This window comes from Eschrichtius robustus, chromosome 13 (genome assembly GCF_028021215.1).
Source record: "Eschrichtius robustus isolate mEscRob2 chromosome 13, mEscRob2.pri, whole genome shotgun sequence".
Lineage (NCBI taxonomy): Eukaryota > Metazoa > Chordata > Mammalia > Artiodactyla > Eschrichtiidae > Eschrichtius > Eschrichtius robustus.
In genome coordinates, this window is record NC_090836.1 from 71,632,739 (window position 1) to 71,648,220 (window position 15,482).

At 35.0% G+C, this 15,482-nt stretch overlaps 1 protein-coding gene across 3 annotated transcripts in view; it reads right to left on the reverse strand.

Annotated features, from left to right (window-relative positions):
* Nucleotides 1-1,577: 1,577 nt before the first annotated feature.
* Nucleotides 1,578-15,482, reverse strand: part of SLC6A15 (solute carrier family 6 member 15) — a 47,332-nt gene continuing 33,427 nt past the window's right edge. For all 3 annotated transcript variants that reach the window (XM_068560354.1, XM_068560353.1, XM_068560355.1), the window contains exons 7-12: nucleotides 12,769-13,010; nucleotides 12,478-12,670; nucleotides 11,391-11,583; nucleotides 8,370-8,529; nucleotides 3,875-4,037; nucleotides 1,578-2,761 (exon numbers count right to left, since the gene is read on the reverse strand). In XM_068560354.1, coding sequence (XP_068416455.1) covers nucleotides 2,390-2,761; nucleotides 3,875-4,037; nucleotides 8,370-8,529; nucleotides 11,391-11,583; nucleotides 12,478-12,670; nucleotides 12,769-13,010 — 1,323 coding nt within the window. In that variant the 3' untranslated portion in view covers nucleotides 1,578-2,389. The remainder of the gene's footprint in view (nucleotides 2,762-3,874; nucleotides 4,038-8,369; nucleotides 8,530-11,390; nucleotides 11,584-12,477; nucleotides 12,671-12,768; nucleotides 13,011-15,482) is intronic.

Sequence of the window (15,482 nt, forward strand, 5' to 3'; positions counted from 1 at the left end):
TCTGGGATAAGTGCTAAGAATAAGGCAGATTCTTGGTGAATAGATGCTGAAAGAATGGGTGAATAAATGAATGAACAGCTGAAGAACTGACTGAAAAAAGCAGAAAGGAAAGATTGTTCATTCCCTTTCACTTCTGTGGCCTTAGTTTCCTCATCTGCTACATGGGCGCATTAGAAGCTGTTCAGATTCTCTTCCATCTCAAACAATTCCTGTATTCTTCGTATTGCTCTGTGAATGGAAGGGCGAAGACCTATTCCCTAGTGCAATGCAGGTATCCAGACTGTAAATTAACAGCCCTCATGGCAAGAGAGGGAGTGTAGAGGGATGGTGCTATTTGGCAATGTATTATCATGTTAAGCTAAAAGCTGGCAGGTAAAGTAAGTAAGTATTTGCTACAAACTTTCTAACATTGAGTAGCTTATGGAAGAAAATGCTGCTTCAATGTGAAAATAAATAAAATTTATATTACCTCAACTTCTGGAATAAAGAGGCAGATTTATGTGCCTTCATGTGAAACACGGTCCAAAATCAATTTTTTCTCGAAATAAGTAAGATTGAGGAGAGAATACCGAATGCTGTCATTATGTAATGTGTATACATGGAGCACCTCTATAAAGACACATACGCTTGTAATTGTGGTTGCCTTCGAGGATGGGAAATGGGTGGCTAGGAGAAATTTTGAAAGGAAAATTTAATTTACACTGAATTGGGATAATTTTTGAGTTTGTATAATGTGCATATATTGCCTATCTATAAAATATTCTTAAACTTTAAAGTACTACAAAATATAATATTAGTGAAGATGCAAAAAAAAAAAAAAAAACCAGCCTGAAAGTTTGTCACCAGTGGAATTACATTTTAAATGCTGTGATGCAGTCTGTTAATAAATGTCCGTAGCAGATGAAGAATATTTGGCCAAAAAAAATCAATGGATACAGAGTGTATACTACCTCCCCTATTTTGCTGCTTTATCCACCATTATTTTTAAAATGTGACCAATATAGTGGTAGGACAGTTAAATAAAAGCTTTTTAACTAGATGGCACTCAGTGGAGTTCTGGTTCATCCAACGTCATATATAGAACAGTTTCATAGAAATCATCATAATTTTTTACACTTCAGAGACAGTACTGACCCAGCAAGCAGTCATCTGTACACATGGTTTCCTGGGAGATGATAAGTATTTTTCCAAGAATTCTGGGACTACATTAGAACACCATTTAGCCATAATACTGTCTTTTTCCTTTGTCTCTAAAGTGGTGGTAACTCTATTAATCAGTTTATTAATCCCTCTTGGAACGTGAAGATTAATTATTATGAAATGCCTAAGTGCTGACAGAAGTGCAAGATGATCTAGTTCAGGTGGCACAAGAAAAACCAATGAGAAAAACAAACATCATTTTTTAACTTTGTTTATTTGTAGCTTAAAATGTAATGCCATACAATTTTAACAATCACTTAAAAAAGGATTTATATTTGCAGAAAACAGAAGCAAAACAGAAAGATATGAAATAAAATGCCATCTTGCTTCAAGTTTTCAAATCAGTACTTAGAGTCCTAATATACATCTATATACATTGCAAGTATATTTTACAAATATACTATGAGTAATCTTGAAACCGCAATAAATATCAAGTAGATTTTTAGGCACACGCATAAAAAAATGCGGAATCTGCATAATTCTTGAGAGTGCTGAGTGACTCATTCGTAGATCATTTTCACACATATATTTTACACAAAATATACAGCCATCACACACATGATCCCCAGTCACCTCAGAACCTCACCTTTCATCCCAGCATTAGTGCCTTCTTATTCTTTGATACTATTGCTCTATACAGCTATTACATAAGAAAATATTTTGCAGTTTTCTTCAACTAATTGCCTAAGAAGGTATCAATGCTACCAAAATAAGTACAGCCTATCTACAGAATATATTCATGGAAGTGTGCTGAGCAGCACCAACTTACGGAACTGGTCATTGTAACCCTGGGGGTTACCCTGAAGGCAAACTTATAAATTTTGAAGTATACCATTTTTGAGTTGCCCATACCATGACATCCAGAAATTATTAGAAACTGAGGTAACACCTGTGGTTTTTAGAGATAGGAATCCTTGAAAAAAACACCAAAGGTATTTTTGAAAATTCTGACCAACATGGACCTCAGTTATTGTACACTTTGTCTGTGGCTCTTTCTGTGCAAATGTAAACCAGAGAATCCAAAGGAAAGCTCATGGTGAATTTACGTACACTGCTAGGATTAAAGGTCACAGCCATGGAACACCTGAGATCGCCCTCTGATAAGCGAAGTCTAACGCTTCTCTTAGTAGAGCCAATGTTCATTGATAAAAATGAACCAGATAAGATCCCACTGATTTTTGCCCCCCAGCTACAAGTCAGATTCTGGCATATCTGGCATATCTGCCATCAAGTACCCTATTCCATATCGTCCATTGGGAGCAGTATCCAGAGTGGGTGATCCACTCTGTTTTCGATAAATATTTTTACCAAAATTTGGAGAGGACATCTCGCTTGATGTCTTTCCATGAATGAGGCTTGCATCATCTCCCTCTAAGTTTATAGGCTCCTTCAGAACCCTTCCTCTCTTATAGGTCACAGACGCTAAATTACCAGAACTATCGTCTATAAGGTTGCAGCGACGAATGATGAAAACAATTGGGACGGGCAGTATTGCCAGGACCATCAGAGAGATACAGACAACCATTCCCCACGTTGGGTAGCTCTGAAATTCCTCTGATGCCTGTTAAAGCCAAAAAATAATTATTAATAATCTCTTTCTCTGCAGGGATATGAAAAAATATATATTTGTCTCAGGTTTTTAAGAAAAGAATCTGGGCTAGTCTTATGATTTTGACTAATGAATTGCTGTGGAGGTGACAGTAAGCAACTTCCAGGGCAAAGCCTTAAAGGCCTTGCTGTTTCTGCCTTTGTGTCCTAGAATGCTACCCTGAGTCCATAATGCCCGGAAGAAACCAAGAATGAAAGCTCACATAGAGCCCAGCTCTCCAAGTTTAATCAACTGTATGAGTTAGCTCACACAAGACCCAAAGAAGAATCATACAGCTCATCCACAGAACCCTAAGAAATAATAACTCATCATTGCTTTCAGTCATTAAGTGTGGGGGTCATATGTTACTAAGCAATAGTTACCTGTTACATGTGCCACATTATCTTTCTAAAATCTGAAATTAAATTTTGAACTACATCTAGCCCCAAGGGTTTTGGTAAGGGATAACAGACTTACTTGTTTAGAATAGTCTTGAATTTAGTTGCTATTATATAGAATTACTAACCATAGAATAAAGGTCAGAGGTATCTGAAAAATAAGCATTCTGATTTTCTAACTGCTAATATGTATTTTAAGATTGCATTACTATGTAGCTAAAGCAACATAAGAACAGAAATTGAAATAGTCATGGCTAATATAAAACAGTTATAGCAAAACTTTACTTCAATATCTACTTAAATTATGTATACATGGCTAATGCATAGTTTCATTGTTAGAGTATCTCGGATATAAGTTAGTAAATTTATACAGGAAAAAATATTTCTGGTGGTTTGATCAATATGTTTTCTAAAGTCAAAGGCCCAACTGGTTCATCTATGGTGACATGAATAAAATTACTTTAATGAGGACCAAGTCAGTACTTCTCATGTACTAAAAAAGTCCACAACGTATAAAAAAATCATACATATTTGGGGCCAAAAAAACATAAAAATCTCAAGATCCTCGCATAAAAGCAACACCATTCATTTAACAGCAAACTATGCTGTGAAAAAAGCAAAAAAACAGAAACCTCTAAAATGACATTTTATGTATATTTTTATCTACCTTCCTTATTTTGCATTTTACCTTATCTTCAATCCATGCATTATAGCCAGGAGGACTTAATCCCATATTCACAATGCTAGCAATTAGCAGTGATAATAGCATTAGAGGAGAAATATATTTCCACATATAGTAGTAATATCTGTTGGGAGCAAAGCCCAGCATATCCTTTAGGTCTTCCATAAACCTAAAAAGAACGAAGGAATTTAATTATTCCTCGAGTTAATGTAGCTATATTAAAATATGGTAAATTAAATGTCCTTTAAAATACGCATTATATCAATGGTTTGACGGGGGTTAACCATGATACCCTATGACATTTTACACTGAGTCTAAAAGTCATATTGGAAGATGACTTATAAATTAAGAACATTTATAAAGTAAAATGGAACCAGTTTACTGTAATTTTCATTTGGAGAAAGTCCCCGTAAGTCAATTACTGGAAAGTCTCCTCCAACTGATGATTTCCACTCTATGAACACAATATTTGCAATACATTAAAATTTCCTTGTTTCTTTTTCTCTTAATTAGCCATATGTAATATCATCCAATCCAATTGGTGTTTATATTATCTGACCTCTCATGTCTTTCTGTAGTCTGTTTTTTTTTACTGAAAGAAGGTCCGTACATTGCAGTTGATGTATGTGTTTCTCAGACCATTTTTCATCTCTAAGTTCCTCATACATCTCTTCATCATTTCCTCTGATTTTTTGTTGAATCAGCTGGTCACTCTGTCCCACAGTCTGTATTTGGCTGATGGCATTCCCACAGTTTTGCTTCACAAGAACATTGGATCCTCCTATTTCCCATGAATTAACACCTAAACCTAGTAATGATTAGACTTACGTGGTTTTTTATTTTTGAGTCAGGTTATTGAGGTGCTTTTTACCTGAAGTAAAATTCACCCTTTTTAATTGTATGATGTTAACGCTGTCAGGAGCATGTAGACATTACATACTAGTCTACATCCCTTAATGTTTATCTCGAGATAAATATTTACTGCCCACCCACCAGCCCTTGTATTAATGTTTCTGCAGACTTTGTGGTTGTCTAAACCTAGTTCTCTCGTAGATTCTTCAAAAAGGGATTGTAGTAACTATATTTCCTAATTTCTTGCATGTTTCTAATTGTTTGTCTGTGGTCACTATACCTGAATGTCAGTTCAGCTGAATTTAAAATCTGTGGCTTACATTTTTTCCTTGAGAATCATACATATGTCTAACTACATAATATTGTTACAAAAATTTTGTTGACTATTAGATTTTTCTCTCATAAATAATCTGCTTTGCTTTGTTTTGTATTATTTTTGCCTGGATGCCCTTTTTTTTTTTTTTGTCTTGTAGTAACATCCTAGGCTATGTCCTCGTGTTGGCCTTTATGTCTATTTCTCCAAGTATATTGTTTGCCCTTTCAACATTCAAATTATTTATTTCAGGCAAGTTTCTTCAATTATAGTTTTTAGCATTTGTTCTGGCTACTGTTTTTAGAGGTCTTCATTGTACATATGCTGAATCATCTTTGCTTAACTACTGTGTTTATTTATTTCTCTTAAATCCTTTGTTATTTCTCCTTGATTTTCAAAAGCATCCCTCCTTTCTAGCTTCTACTTCTTCTGAAATTAGGCACTGTGCTTATCATTTTTGTTTTCTTTTTAATTTGATCTTCTTTTTTTAAGTGTTTTTCTTTTATTTACAATTATTTCCTGAGTTCTATCACCTCTGTTTTCAAATCTTCCTTTTCTCTAACTATTATAATTCTCAATTTTAAAATAACTGATTTCTGCTCTTTTTTTGTGGCTTCTATCAATTTTAAACATTTATTTCAACTCATTTTGAAGTATTGTTAGTTTTCCATCTATTTTGCATGTGTGCTTTTGTTGTCTGCAGAGATTTTACTCTGCTCCTTTCCTCTTTAAAAAAAAAAAAAAAAAGAAACTTTTCTTAAGATTTGGCCACAGTTAAGTGAAATGAATTTTCCTGTGTGTTTTAGGAGAGAGGGATGGGCCTTTCCTCTCTATTTTTGCAAAGTAATCAAAAAAGGTGGCTTCAGAATTTCTCAGTTCTGTTTACCTCTGCTCTCCTCCTCATACTGACCTGGACTTTCTTTTCCATGGCCCCTACTACCTCTCTCCTACTCAACTCAGGTTTTGCTCCCACCACTTTTTCTTCAGTGAAGAGCTTTATCTTGGAAGAGAACTTTGGGTTATTCATTTCAAGAGTTTTTAGAGACCAGATTGCTCCAGCACTGATGATCTTATTGTATTTTGGTCCCTCTGCACTCCGCAAAATGTGGGCAAAGATCCTATAAAATTTCTCCCAGTTTAGCTCACTGTCTTCCGATCAGCCTGCCACACATTGCAGGGAGGACCTGGGGGTGACTGGAAAGCTGTCAGAAGCCCAGCTGCATGTCCTCTACCATCTCCCACACAGAAGTGATATCACACAGGTCCTGTGGCTGCCAGTGGTTTGCCCCAACCTTTCATATTTGAGGGTTCACAGGAATATCTTCTTGCCAGTGTTTATGGGTATTTAGTTCTGCTTTCTAGTCATCCTTTTTCTCTTTCATTTTTAAAAGGAGACTCAGGAAAATACAATCTACGCAGCCATCACTTTCAGCTTTACAGGATCCTCCTTCTCGTTTTCTCTCATTCATATTTCTTCCTAATCCCTAACTTGCTATGCTCCAATATTTCTTTTTCTGCATTTGAATTTACTGTCTCAAAAGTTTAGGTTTTGAAAGTCTTCTTTCTCTCAACTCTGTGTCTGGAAATGTAGGTAAATGTGGCAGAAGACAGAGAAGAGCTGAGCTCATGACACTGTTGAAGGGGAACAGGAAGAATATAAGGTTGCTACGACATTTAAAGGAGGGGAAAGTAAATAAATGAGAGCATTGTAGACAGGATAATTCTAATTCTGCTCGTAGGACAAGATACGAGCTTTAGAAACCAACAGACCTGGTTGCAAATCATAGCTCCATCATCTTTTACTGTATATCTTAGTCCTTCTGAGCTTAATTTTTGGCATTTTCAAAAAGATAATACCTATCTTGGAGGGTTATTGTTAGACACATAGACAACATATGCACAGCACACTACCTCACATACAGCAGAAATTTATAGATGCAAGTATTATTAGTAGTATTATTCTTCCTGTTGTTATAATGATTATTATTTAGGAACTACTAAAAAGAAATATTTACTACTATGCCTGTTGTAAATGATGAACTGTCTAAATGGAAGTCTAAATTATGATCTTATTGATCCATAGATCAGTCCAATAACAATGTCAAATTCCAACACAGTGCAGGTCAGGTTAGGAGTTGGGGGTAGCTTGGTAGAGTGTAGAAATATCTGGTTTTGAAATTAAGGTCCTGGCTCTGCAACTAACATACTGTGTTCTCCTGTACAAGTAGGGCCAATTTTCCATCTAGGATATGGATAATATTAGTTACCACAGATTGTTATAATGACTAACATTAAATGCGTGTCATACAGCTATTACTACTATTGCTATATAGTACATGATCATTAAATGTAAGTTCCCCTATCTTTCCTTGCCTGGAGCTTTTGCCAGTAATAAAAACATTCTTTAAGCTTTGTCGCAAAGCTCACTCAATACCAATAAAGTTCTTTATGTTGTTTAAGAGGACTCTGGTCCACAGTGAACTTATTCCTACTTCACAGAGACCTCTAATAAGCTTGATGGTCTTCTTACCTTTAGTTAATCCATATATGTTAACTAAGGACAGCAACTTTAAAAAATATTGGACAAGGCCTCTGGAAACTTTTTTTATTCTGAGACTACTCTAATGCTTCATTTCACGCCAAGTATATATACTTTTCAAACTGAGCAGGTATATATTTCAGAGGTTTAAGCATCTCATGAATTCAAGTCATGACTCCACATAAATATGAAGTTTATGTATAGCAAATGCCATATATATCTTGGAGCGTCATATATATATACCACTTCCCAAAATTGGCCTGCTACATAAAACATTGTGTAAAATGATAAAATAAGGCATTTTGTAGCATAACAAAATAAAATTCCTTTTGTAAAACAGGTTAGCAACGTAATTAGAAGTATCGTCTTTAGAGTTAAGCAAAAATGGCTATGAATCCCAGGTCTACCTCTGTTCAGGTGTGTGATGAGCAAGTCACTTGGTGTCTCACTAAGCCTGCATTTTCTTATCTGTAACAATAGCTCAAAACAACTTAACAAGGTTCTTGGAACTTAACCAGTATGCTCTAAACCTTGGAAGTTCCTATTTGATAGCCAGAATTAAATCAAAGCTCCAAAATCCTAAACTACATTACCATCTACACCATTCTATCTAACCACCTAATAAGGGGATATACTTCGTTAAAATTATTGAATGGAGTCTTCAAAAGATTTGATTTTTGTGACAAGGAATATTTCCCTCTAGTCACTTCCCTCCTCTTCTAAATGAGTTATATATTAACAATTGGTCTTTCCAAAATAGAGATGAAAAATGAATGCATAAGAGAGAATATACTTACTTGTCTATGCCATAAACAAAGGATACAGCAATATTCTCCAAAATGACTACAATTAGCAGAGGCAGGGTAGCAGAATAATCATCAAACATTGTAACAAAGTAATTTCCAGAGCGCTGCACAAACATCAGGCCAATACAAAATGCCAGAAGACAACAGATAACTGGACAAAAGGAATAAATAACAAAATTAAGCCCTACTCAGAGTCAAGTCTTTTAAACTTCATTATAAGTTATTATATGCAAACAATAATTTTGTTTCCACTTTTTTAAGTTGTCAATGATACAAATAGGATACCTTTCCTGATACCATGGAATATAACATATTGGGAACTAGTTACCTGGATTTAGCCCCAGATTTAATATGAATTCATTGTAAGACAGTAACTCAACTCATCTCCTCGAGTCTGTGGAAACGTGTTTACTAAACACAAATAACAAATGAGGCAAAACTGAGGATATATTAAAAGTATAAATCTCCATACCCCTCTTCTCATTATTAATAGCAAAGTGACCTTTCCAGGCAGCAAATGTTCGTGGGTCATTTCTACTTTTAAGAATGTTTTATAGTTTTGGAAGCAATACTGAATTATTGAAATTAATAATGAGATTAATGTAGCTTAAAATAAGACTATGATAACATGTATTTTTCTATCTGATTGAAATATGGTTATTGTTAAAGCATAACTGAAAAAAATCTGATGAGACCTTGCCTTAGCAGCAATCTGCATCTCTGTCCTGATATTGCCCAAACAGATTAGTTGGGAATACAGCTATGACAGGGTTGGGCAACCTGATTCTCCAGGTAACTAAGAAGAACCATCTAAAAGGAGTTTCTGCAGCAGTACTGAAGAAAGATGCAGAAACTTCTAACCAGCTACCCTTAATATAAAAACTTAGAATTCTGGAATCCATATAATATTCCCATATTTGTGTTAGACTCTTTATTCTCTCTTGCACGTTGGTAGAGAAGCCCTCAAAAATAAAAGATGGCTGTGTTCTCTTCCTCAAGCAGCTTTTAACAGAGGTGAGTAAAAGTGAAAAAAGTGGAGCAGGTAAGGGCAGTTCAGAAGGGGAGAAAAGACATCCCGGGGGTTCCATCTGATGGGGGTTCCCTAAAAATCTCAATAAGTATGGGTTAAATTAAGCCATTTCCTCCATCTCGTAAGCGCTATGCTAGTGGTATGAGTTACATCGTACGTAAGTGAATATTCTATATAAACATATCATGTAGAAAAGGAAAAGTAGCGTTCACTTGGAGTCTAACGCATATTGAAATATTTGAATGCTTGTCACAGCAAATTGTACTCAAAGTCTCAGGATCCAAGTAGCAGAGCTTGGATTTGAACCACAGCCTGTGTCACTCTCACTCTCTCCTAATTACATTATAGTATAAGGTAGATAGGAAGAAAGTGTATTCCAGGTGGTAAAGACACTGAGAGTTTTGCTGACGATGTGAGAGGAACAGATAATGAGTAAGTCACTTATCTAAGTCCTACTGTCCTATCAGAGGAGATGAAAACATCTGACAAAGGTGATGGGGTAACATTTAATCTAAGTATATAAAACATGACTCAAAGTAGAAGTATGATCCCAGAATACAGGTAACAGGGGGGTAGAGAGTATATTCCTCTTTACTCTGACCTAAAGGTCTTCCACTGGGAGTTACCAAATACTCACATGTGTGTTTCTCCCTCTACACTGTTGTTTTCCCCTTAATTTTGCAAACCCTCTTACCACAGGAGGGTTGGGATATGGGGCAAAGACGAGGAAAGCAGCAAAGATGACTGTTATTTAGTCTGCATGTCAGGCAGGGTATTGATAGCCTTAAAATAAATAGAAACTGCAGAAGTAGAGACTGACTTTCAGGAAAAGATAGAGACATTTCTCATTTATGTTCAGCTGAATTAAGGATATTTAGATGTAAATATCTCACAAACTGCTGAAATTGTTTTACACACACACACTTAGCAGAACGGTGAGTGATAAAGATATATATGTATTTGAGAGTTATTTACACATAAATTATTACTAAATCTTTCAGAGCTAAAAACAGCCTAGGGGAGCTTGTGTACCACTGCCCAGCATTTAAGATCATCTATATATTTTTTCCCATTAATTATTGCATCACTTACCAGCACTGTTGCTGCACTCTGGTCTGGCTGGCTTCCTCGCTGCTTCCTTTGTCTCTACTTGGCTATGTAAATGAACACTATCCTCTGACCCCTGAGAAGACCCCTCCCCTCTCTAATTCAATTTCCATGGCTTTCGCTGACACTTCCCTCATATATTTAGATGACCTCTGCTGCCTCTTAATTCGTAGAACAGGTAAAGTCCCTATCATGCTATCTATCAGTATATTACATGGTACAAGTCTTATCTACCCACCTTGATTTTAACTATCAGTCCTATTCTTTTTAGAGGAGAGGCTCTCCTATATCTCTGTATCTCTGTTGTAATTTCTCTTATATCCTTGATATCCCTCAACTGCGAGGACAATGTAACACACAACCGGTATTTTAATAACTACTTGTAGATTGGACTTCTAACAACCATCAGTATTGATAAATTGTGTTATTGTCTTTCCTACCTAGATATATTAACTTCTATCAGGCTACAGTTGCTCTTTTATATGAGAACTCAATTTAGGTTTATCAATTTCAGCTATGCACTTTTGGAAAATCCAATGACCTGAACGAACTACTATTTTTATAATTATCTGAGTTGAATACAAAATTATACATGAACATTCTGTGACTTTGTTCTAGTGCCGGTAATTCATGATAATGACATTATTCCTAATAAAGAGTAATAGAATAAATGATCACTAATAATTAATAGAATCTGTATTAAATATGTCATTTGCATATTATATAAATAAATCCCTAAATAACAAATACTAGTATTATTAATAAGTAGACATTAATAATAAACACTTTTCCTATTTCCATCTCCGATCTCTCACCAAGGGTAAAACAGCCCGCCCACATCAGTTCAATGAAAAGTCAAATACATAAAAACTAACCAGTGAGAACTTCTTTCCTCACTTTGAATGTGTCCACAATGGGTGTGATGATCCCTTCAATGGTTCCAAACATGCTGCCAAGCCCTAGATTTACCAGCATGAGGAAGAACATCACTGACCAGAAGGGAGATGCAGGGAAATGTGTCATTGCTTCTGTAAAGGCAATAAAAGCTAAACCAGTCCCCTGAACAGCCTGTAAGATATACAAAACGGCCACGTTAATACAGAGCAATATGAAGTGCTGGCTATATACATCAGTTGCAAAGGGCAGGAGAACTCTGAATAATGCAGGGGAGTTACTGGAGATAAACATGCTGATACCGTGTTGTCTCCTAAGAAACTGTTGCCTCTAAACAAACTTCAAGGTGGTCGTGTTATCTCATAAAAACAGCAGATAGACCAAAATTTTAAAAGAACTTCAAGAGTAAGTTAGTAATTAAATCTTTCCTTACAGAATTCAAGATTTTTATGTTAATGATGGCTTCATCCATAATTTCCTGCACGTGATTCTTTATGTTTAGCCTCAAGTACAGTTAGCTATCTTAAAGCAAGTGATTAACAGCCAATTTCTCCACTATTTTTTCCCTTTTGCCAATGTAAAGAGAGGGTGACAATTAATGCAAGGCTATTTATTCATGTTCACCTATGTCGTGTTTATTAAAAAGTATGACAGTGGCTAGAAAAAGGACTTAATCATGACTTATTGAACACAATTATTAAGATGGGCAAATATCATTCACGTGTCCAAACAACCATACAATATGTAAATGATAATTGTAATTCAAGTTTTGTATTAAATATTATACCAGGAAAGGTACCAGACTAATTGCATTTTCTGGGATGAAAATCACCTAATTTATATCCATATTTTAAATTATTGTGGCTTAATCAGTGAAACTACTTTTCAAAGTAAAACAGACTTTTTTGATTTAAGAAAATGTGTTCTCTGAAGTAAAGAATGTGAATTTTGAAACAGCATGATCTTCCACAGGCATTTTAAAGATCATTTTCCTAAAAGAAGTCTTCTGGGTAATGCATATTTTAAGTTAATAAGAATTATTTTATCGCATAAACATAGCCTACTAACTTTATTTAGCTCATCTTCAATTTGACAGGAATTGAGATGAAGAGCAGGAAACTCTTCTTCTTTCACTTTTTGAATGATGTCATAAACTAAATGATAATCTTCTGCAGTAACAGCTGAAAAGTTGATATGATGGGGAATAATATCTTGACTAATGTTGCCCATTTTCACAAGTTTGATGATCATTTCCAAATTTCTGAAAAGTAAAACAGCATTAATGAACACATGGGTTTGGGAAGGAGATTTTTTAATATAATTATGCCATCAAAAGCTAAAGAAAATTAACAACCATACTCTGCAATGCATTTCTCATTTATGACATTTGCTTTGAAGCCCAGAACTGCAAACACCACCAATGTTGCCAGGATAGAAGTAAAAAAATTGATGAAGGACACCAGGACGGCATCAAAGTGGCAGTTGTTGTCTCTCTTGTTGTAGCTTGAAAAGGCAATGACGCCACCAAATCCCAGACCTAAGGCAAAGAACACCTGAGCTGCAGCTTCTCTCCAGACCTTGGGTTCCAGCATCATTTCAAGCTGTTTAAAATTAAACAGAATATAAGTCAGCTGCAAAAAATTATTTCAGAATAATCTACAAGGAATCGGTTCTATTGTTTAAATACATCATAATGACACTTATGCACGCAAAGATTATTTAAAACAGGGGGATAGTCTGTTCTTAAGTAGAAAGAACAAATTTTTCATTTAGGAATAATACAAGGAATATGAATAAGAAAGGCTATAGACTATCGAAACTTTAGATGGAGATGTTACTTAAATACACGGAGAAAATACTTATATGGGAATTTTTAAATATCTTTAAGACAAATCATCAAAGGAGTATTTGAGAGAGAAATGAAATATCTTCAGTTATTCTTATTTATGTCTTTGTTTTCTTTCCAAAGCAAAATAAATCAGTTAGCCATAAAAGTTAAATAATTGTTTAACAAATACCCTAAGTTTTGTGTTTTCTGGTGAAGTCTAACAGCCAAAGCAGATAATAATTATAAGCTGGGTAGAGCTGAACTATTTGTACTTTGCATATTCAGATAGGTATTATTCATTCATTGAGTAGTTTCCTGAAAGCCTTTTCTTTGAAAACAGAAGAAATTCAACCATATCATCGCTAAGACCTTTTCAGATCCAAAGTTCTAAAGTTTGGAATCTGTGCTGAACATATATTTCAAGTAACTGTGCTTCACTTCTTAAGCAATTATCACTGTATATAACCAAACCTTTTAAATGAAACTATTAATGTTAGCCATACCTGGCACAGACCTCAATAAACAGTTAAGTCTGATTTCAGTAGCAGTAGTGTTTAAATTGGTATTCTATCTCTTTTCACCATTGCAATGAAATTGCCTTTATTGGGAACAATGCCAAATGTGGTTAAGAACATGAGTTACATAGACACTTTCAGATCCTGATTCTGCCATTTAATAATCTAAAAATAGTGCAACCTAGGGCAGGTGGCCTGTCCACTCTGAGTTCAAGCTTTCTCAACTGAAAGATGAGAGTAACAAGACATGTACTACTTATCACATTGCCTGCCGCCCTCAAAGTCCTCAATAGTTGCTAACAGATGGACTATAGTGGCAGGCACACTGATAAGCACTTTATATGGATGATCTTATTTAATATTCACAACAATCCATGAAATTGTGGCTAATATTATCTGCATCTTAGAATAGTTAAGTAACCCGCCTCAGGTTACACAGCACTTCTGGGGTAGAGCTGACATATGAACACAGGTAGATTTCAAAATGCGTAAGCTCTCAAACATTAGGATATGTTGTTCAATTAATTTTAGTGATTATTACTGAAATTTGTGCAGTGTTATCATGAAACATAATCATGATTATATTTATAATTTATTTGCAATTAACTAAAATATGCATACTGTTTATTGACTATCGCTGCTACATTACCATTCTACGGTTGATACCCATCTAGTAAAATACACTCATTCAACTGTCTATCTCTACTTTGCCCACTAGATGGCAGACAGCATCTATGTAATAAAGACATTCTGATTATTTCCAATTCAGGAACTAAATCTCCATTCACTGGGAATATTTCGTGTGCTTAGGTACTTTCTCCCTTACATAAATAATGTAAATTAAAAAGTTATTGACAACTTCTTATCGTTATTATATTAACTATCATCCTACAGTGGCCTAATACAGAATCTTAAAAACAGTCCATGAAAAGTGAGCTGAAGAAATAACTAACTATATTTTAATAGCTATCTCCAGTTCTGGTTTAAAATGTTAACAGTGCTGCAGTTTTAAATACGGGGACCATGTAAAAGCATCATATCAAAGTATTTAGAGTCTAAAGTATCTAGTTAAATTAAATATTTAGAATTATGTCACAAACAATTGCCAACACAGAGAAAGGTGATATTCCAGGAATGCACAACAAAGCTAGTTGTTTTTAACTCAGAGAACTTTTTTTTTTTTGATATTGCAAATATAAGTATTTTGGTCACTAAGTATGGCCCATCTGAGGCTGATTTAAATTTAAATTTAAATTTAAATAGCTGAAATTCATAAATCTGAACTAATTATTCACTGAGGAGTTCCAACAACTCTAAATGATAAACAGAACTTTTGAACTATTCGAGAAAACCAGATCACAGTGTCAACATTTTTGCTACTCGAGAATGAACACCACGTTGGAACCAGATATACAAAGAACACAGCTTCTGTGACACAGTATCAAGGCAGCTGCCAGGAGTGACAGTTCCAAGGAGGCTAAAATCTTCTGCCCACATCTCTCAGCACCATGCTTGGCTGCACAGTCATCGTTCAGACAACTTCCAATTTCTGAGCTAATTTTGAAATTGTGTTTTTATAACTCGTTGTCTGCCTATGATAGAGTTAGCAAACTAATGTGAAGTGTAATGTCAGTGTATAACCAAAATATACGTACACCTCAAACTTGATTTTTCCTGTCCAATCAGTATAACAAGTCCACAAGGATTGATTAATCAAGTCAGCTCTAAGT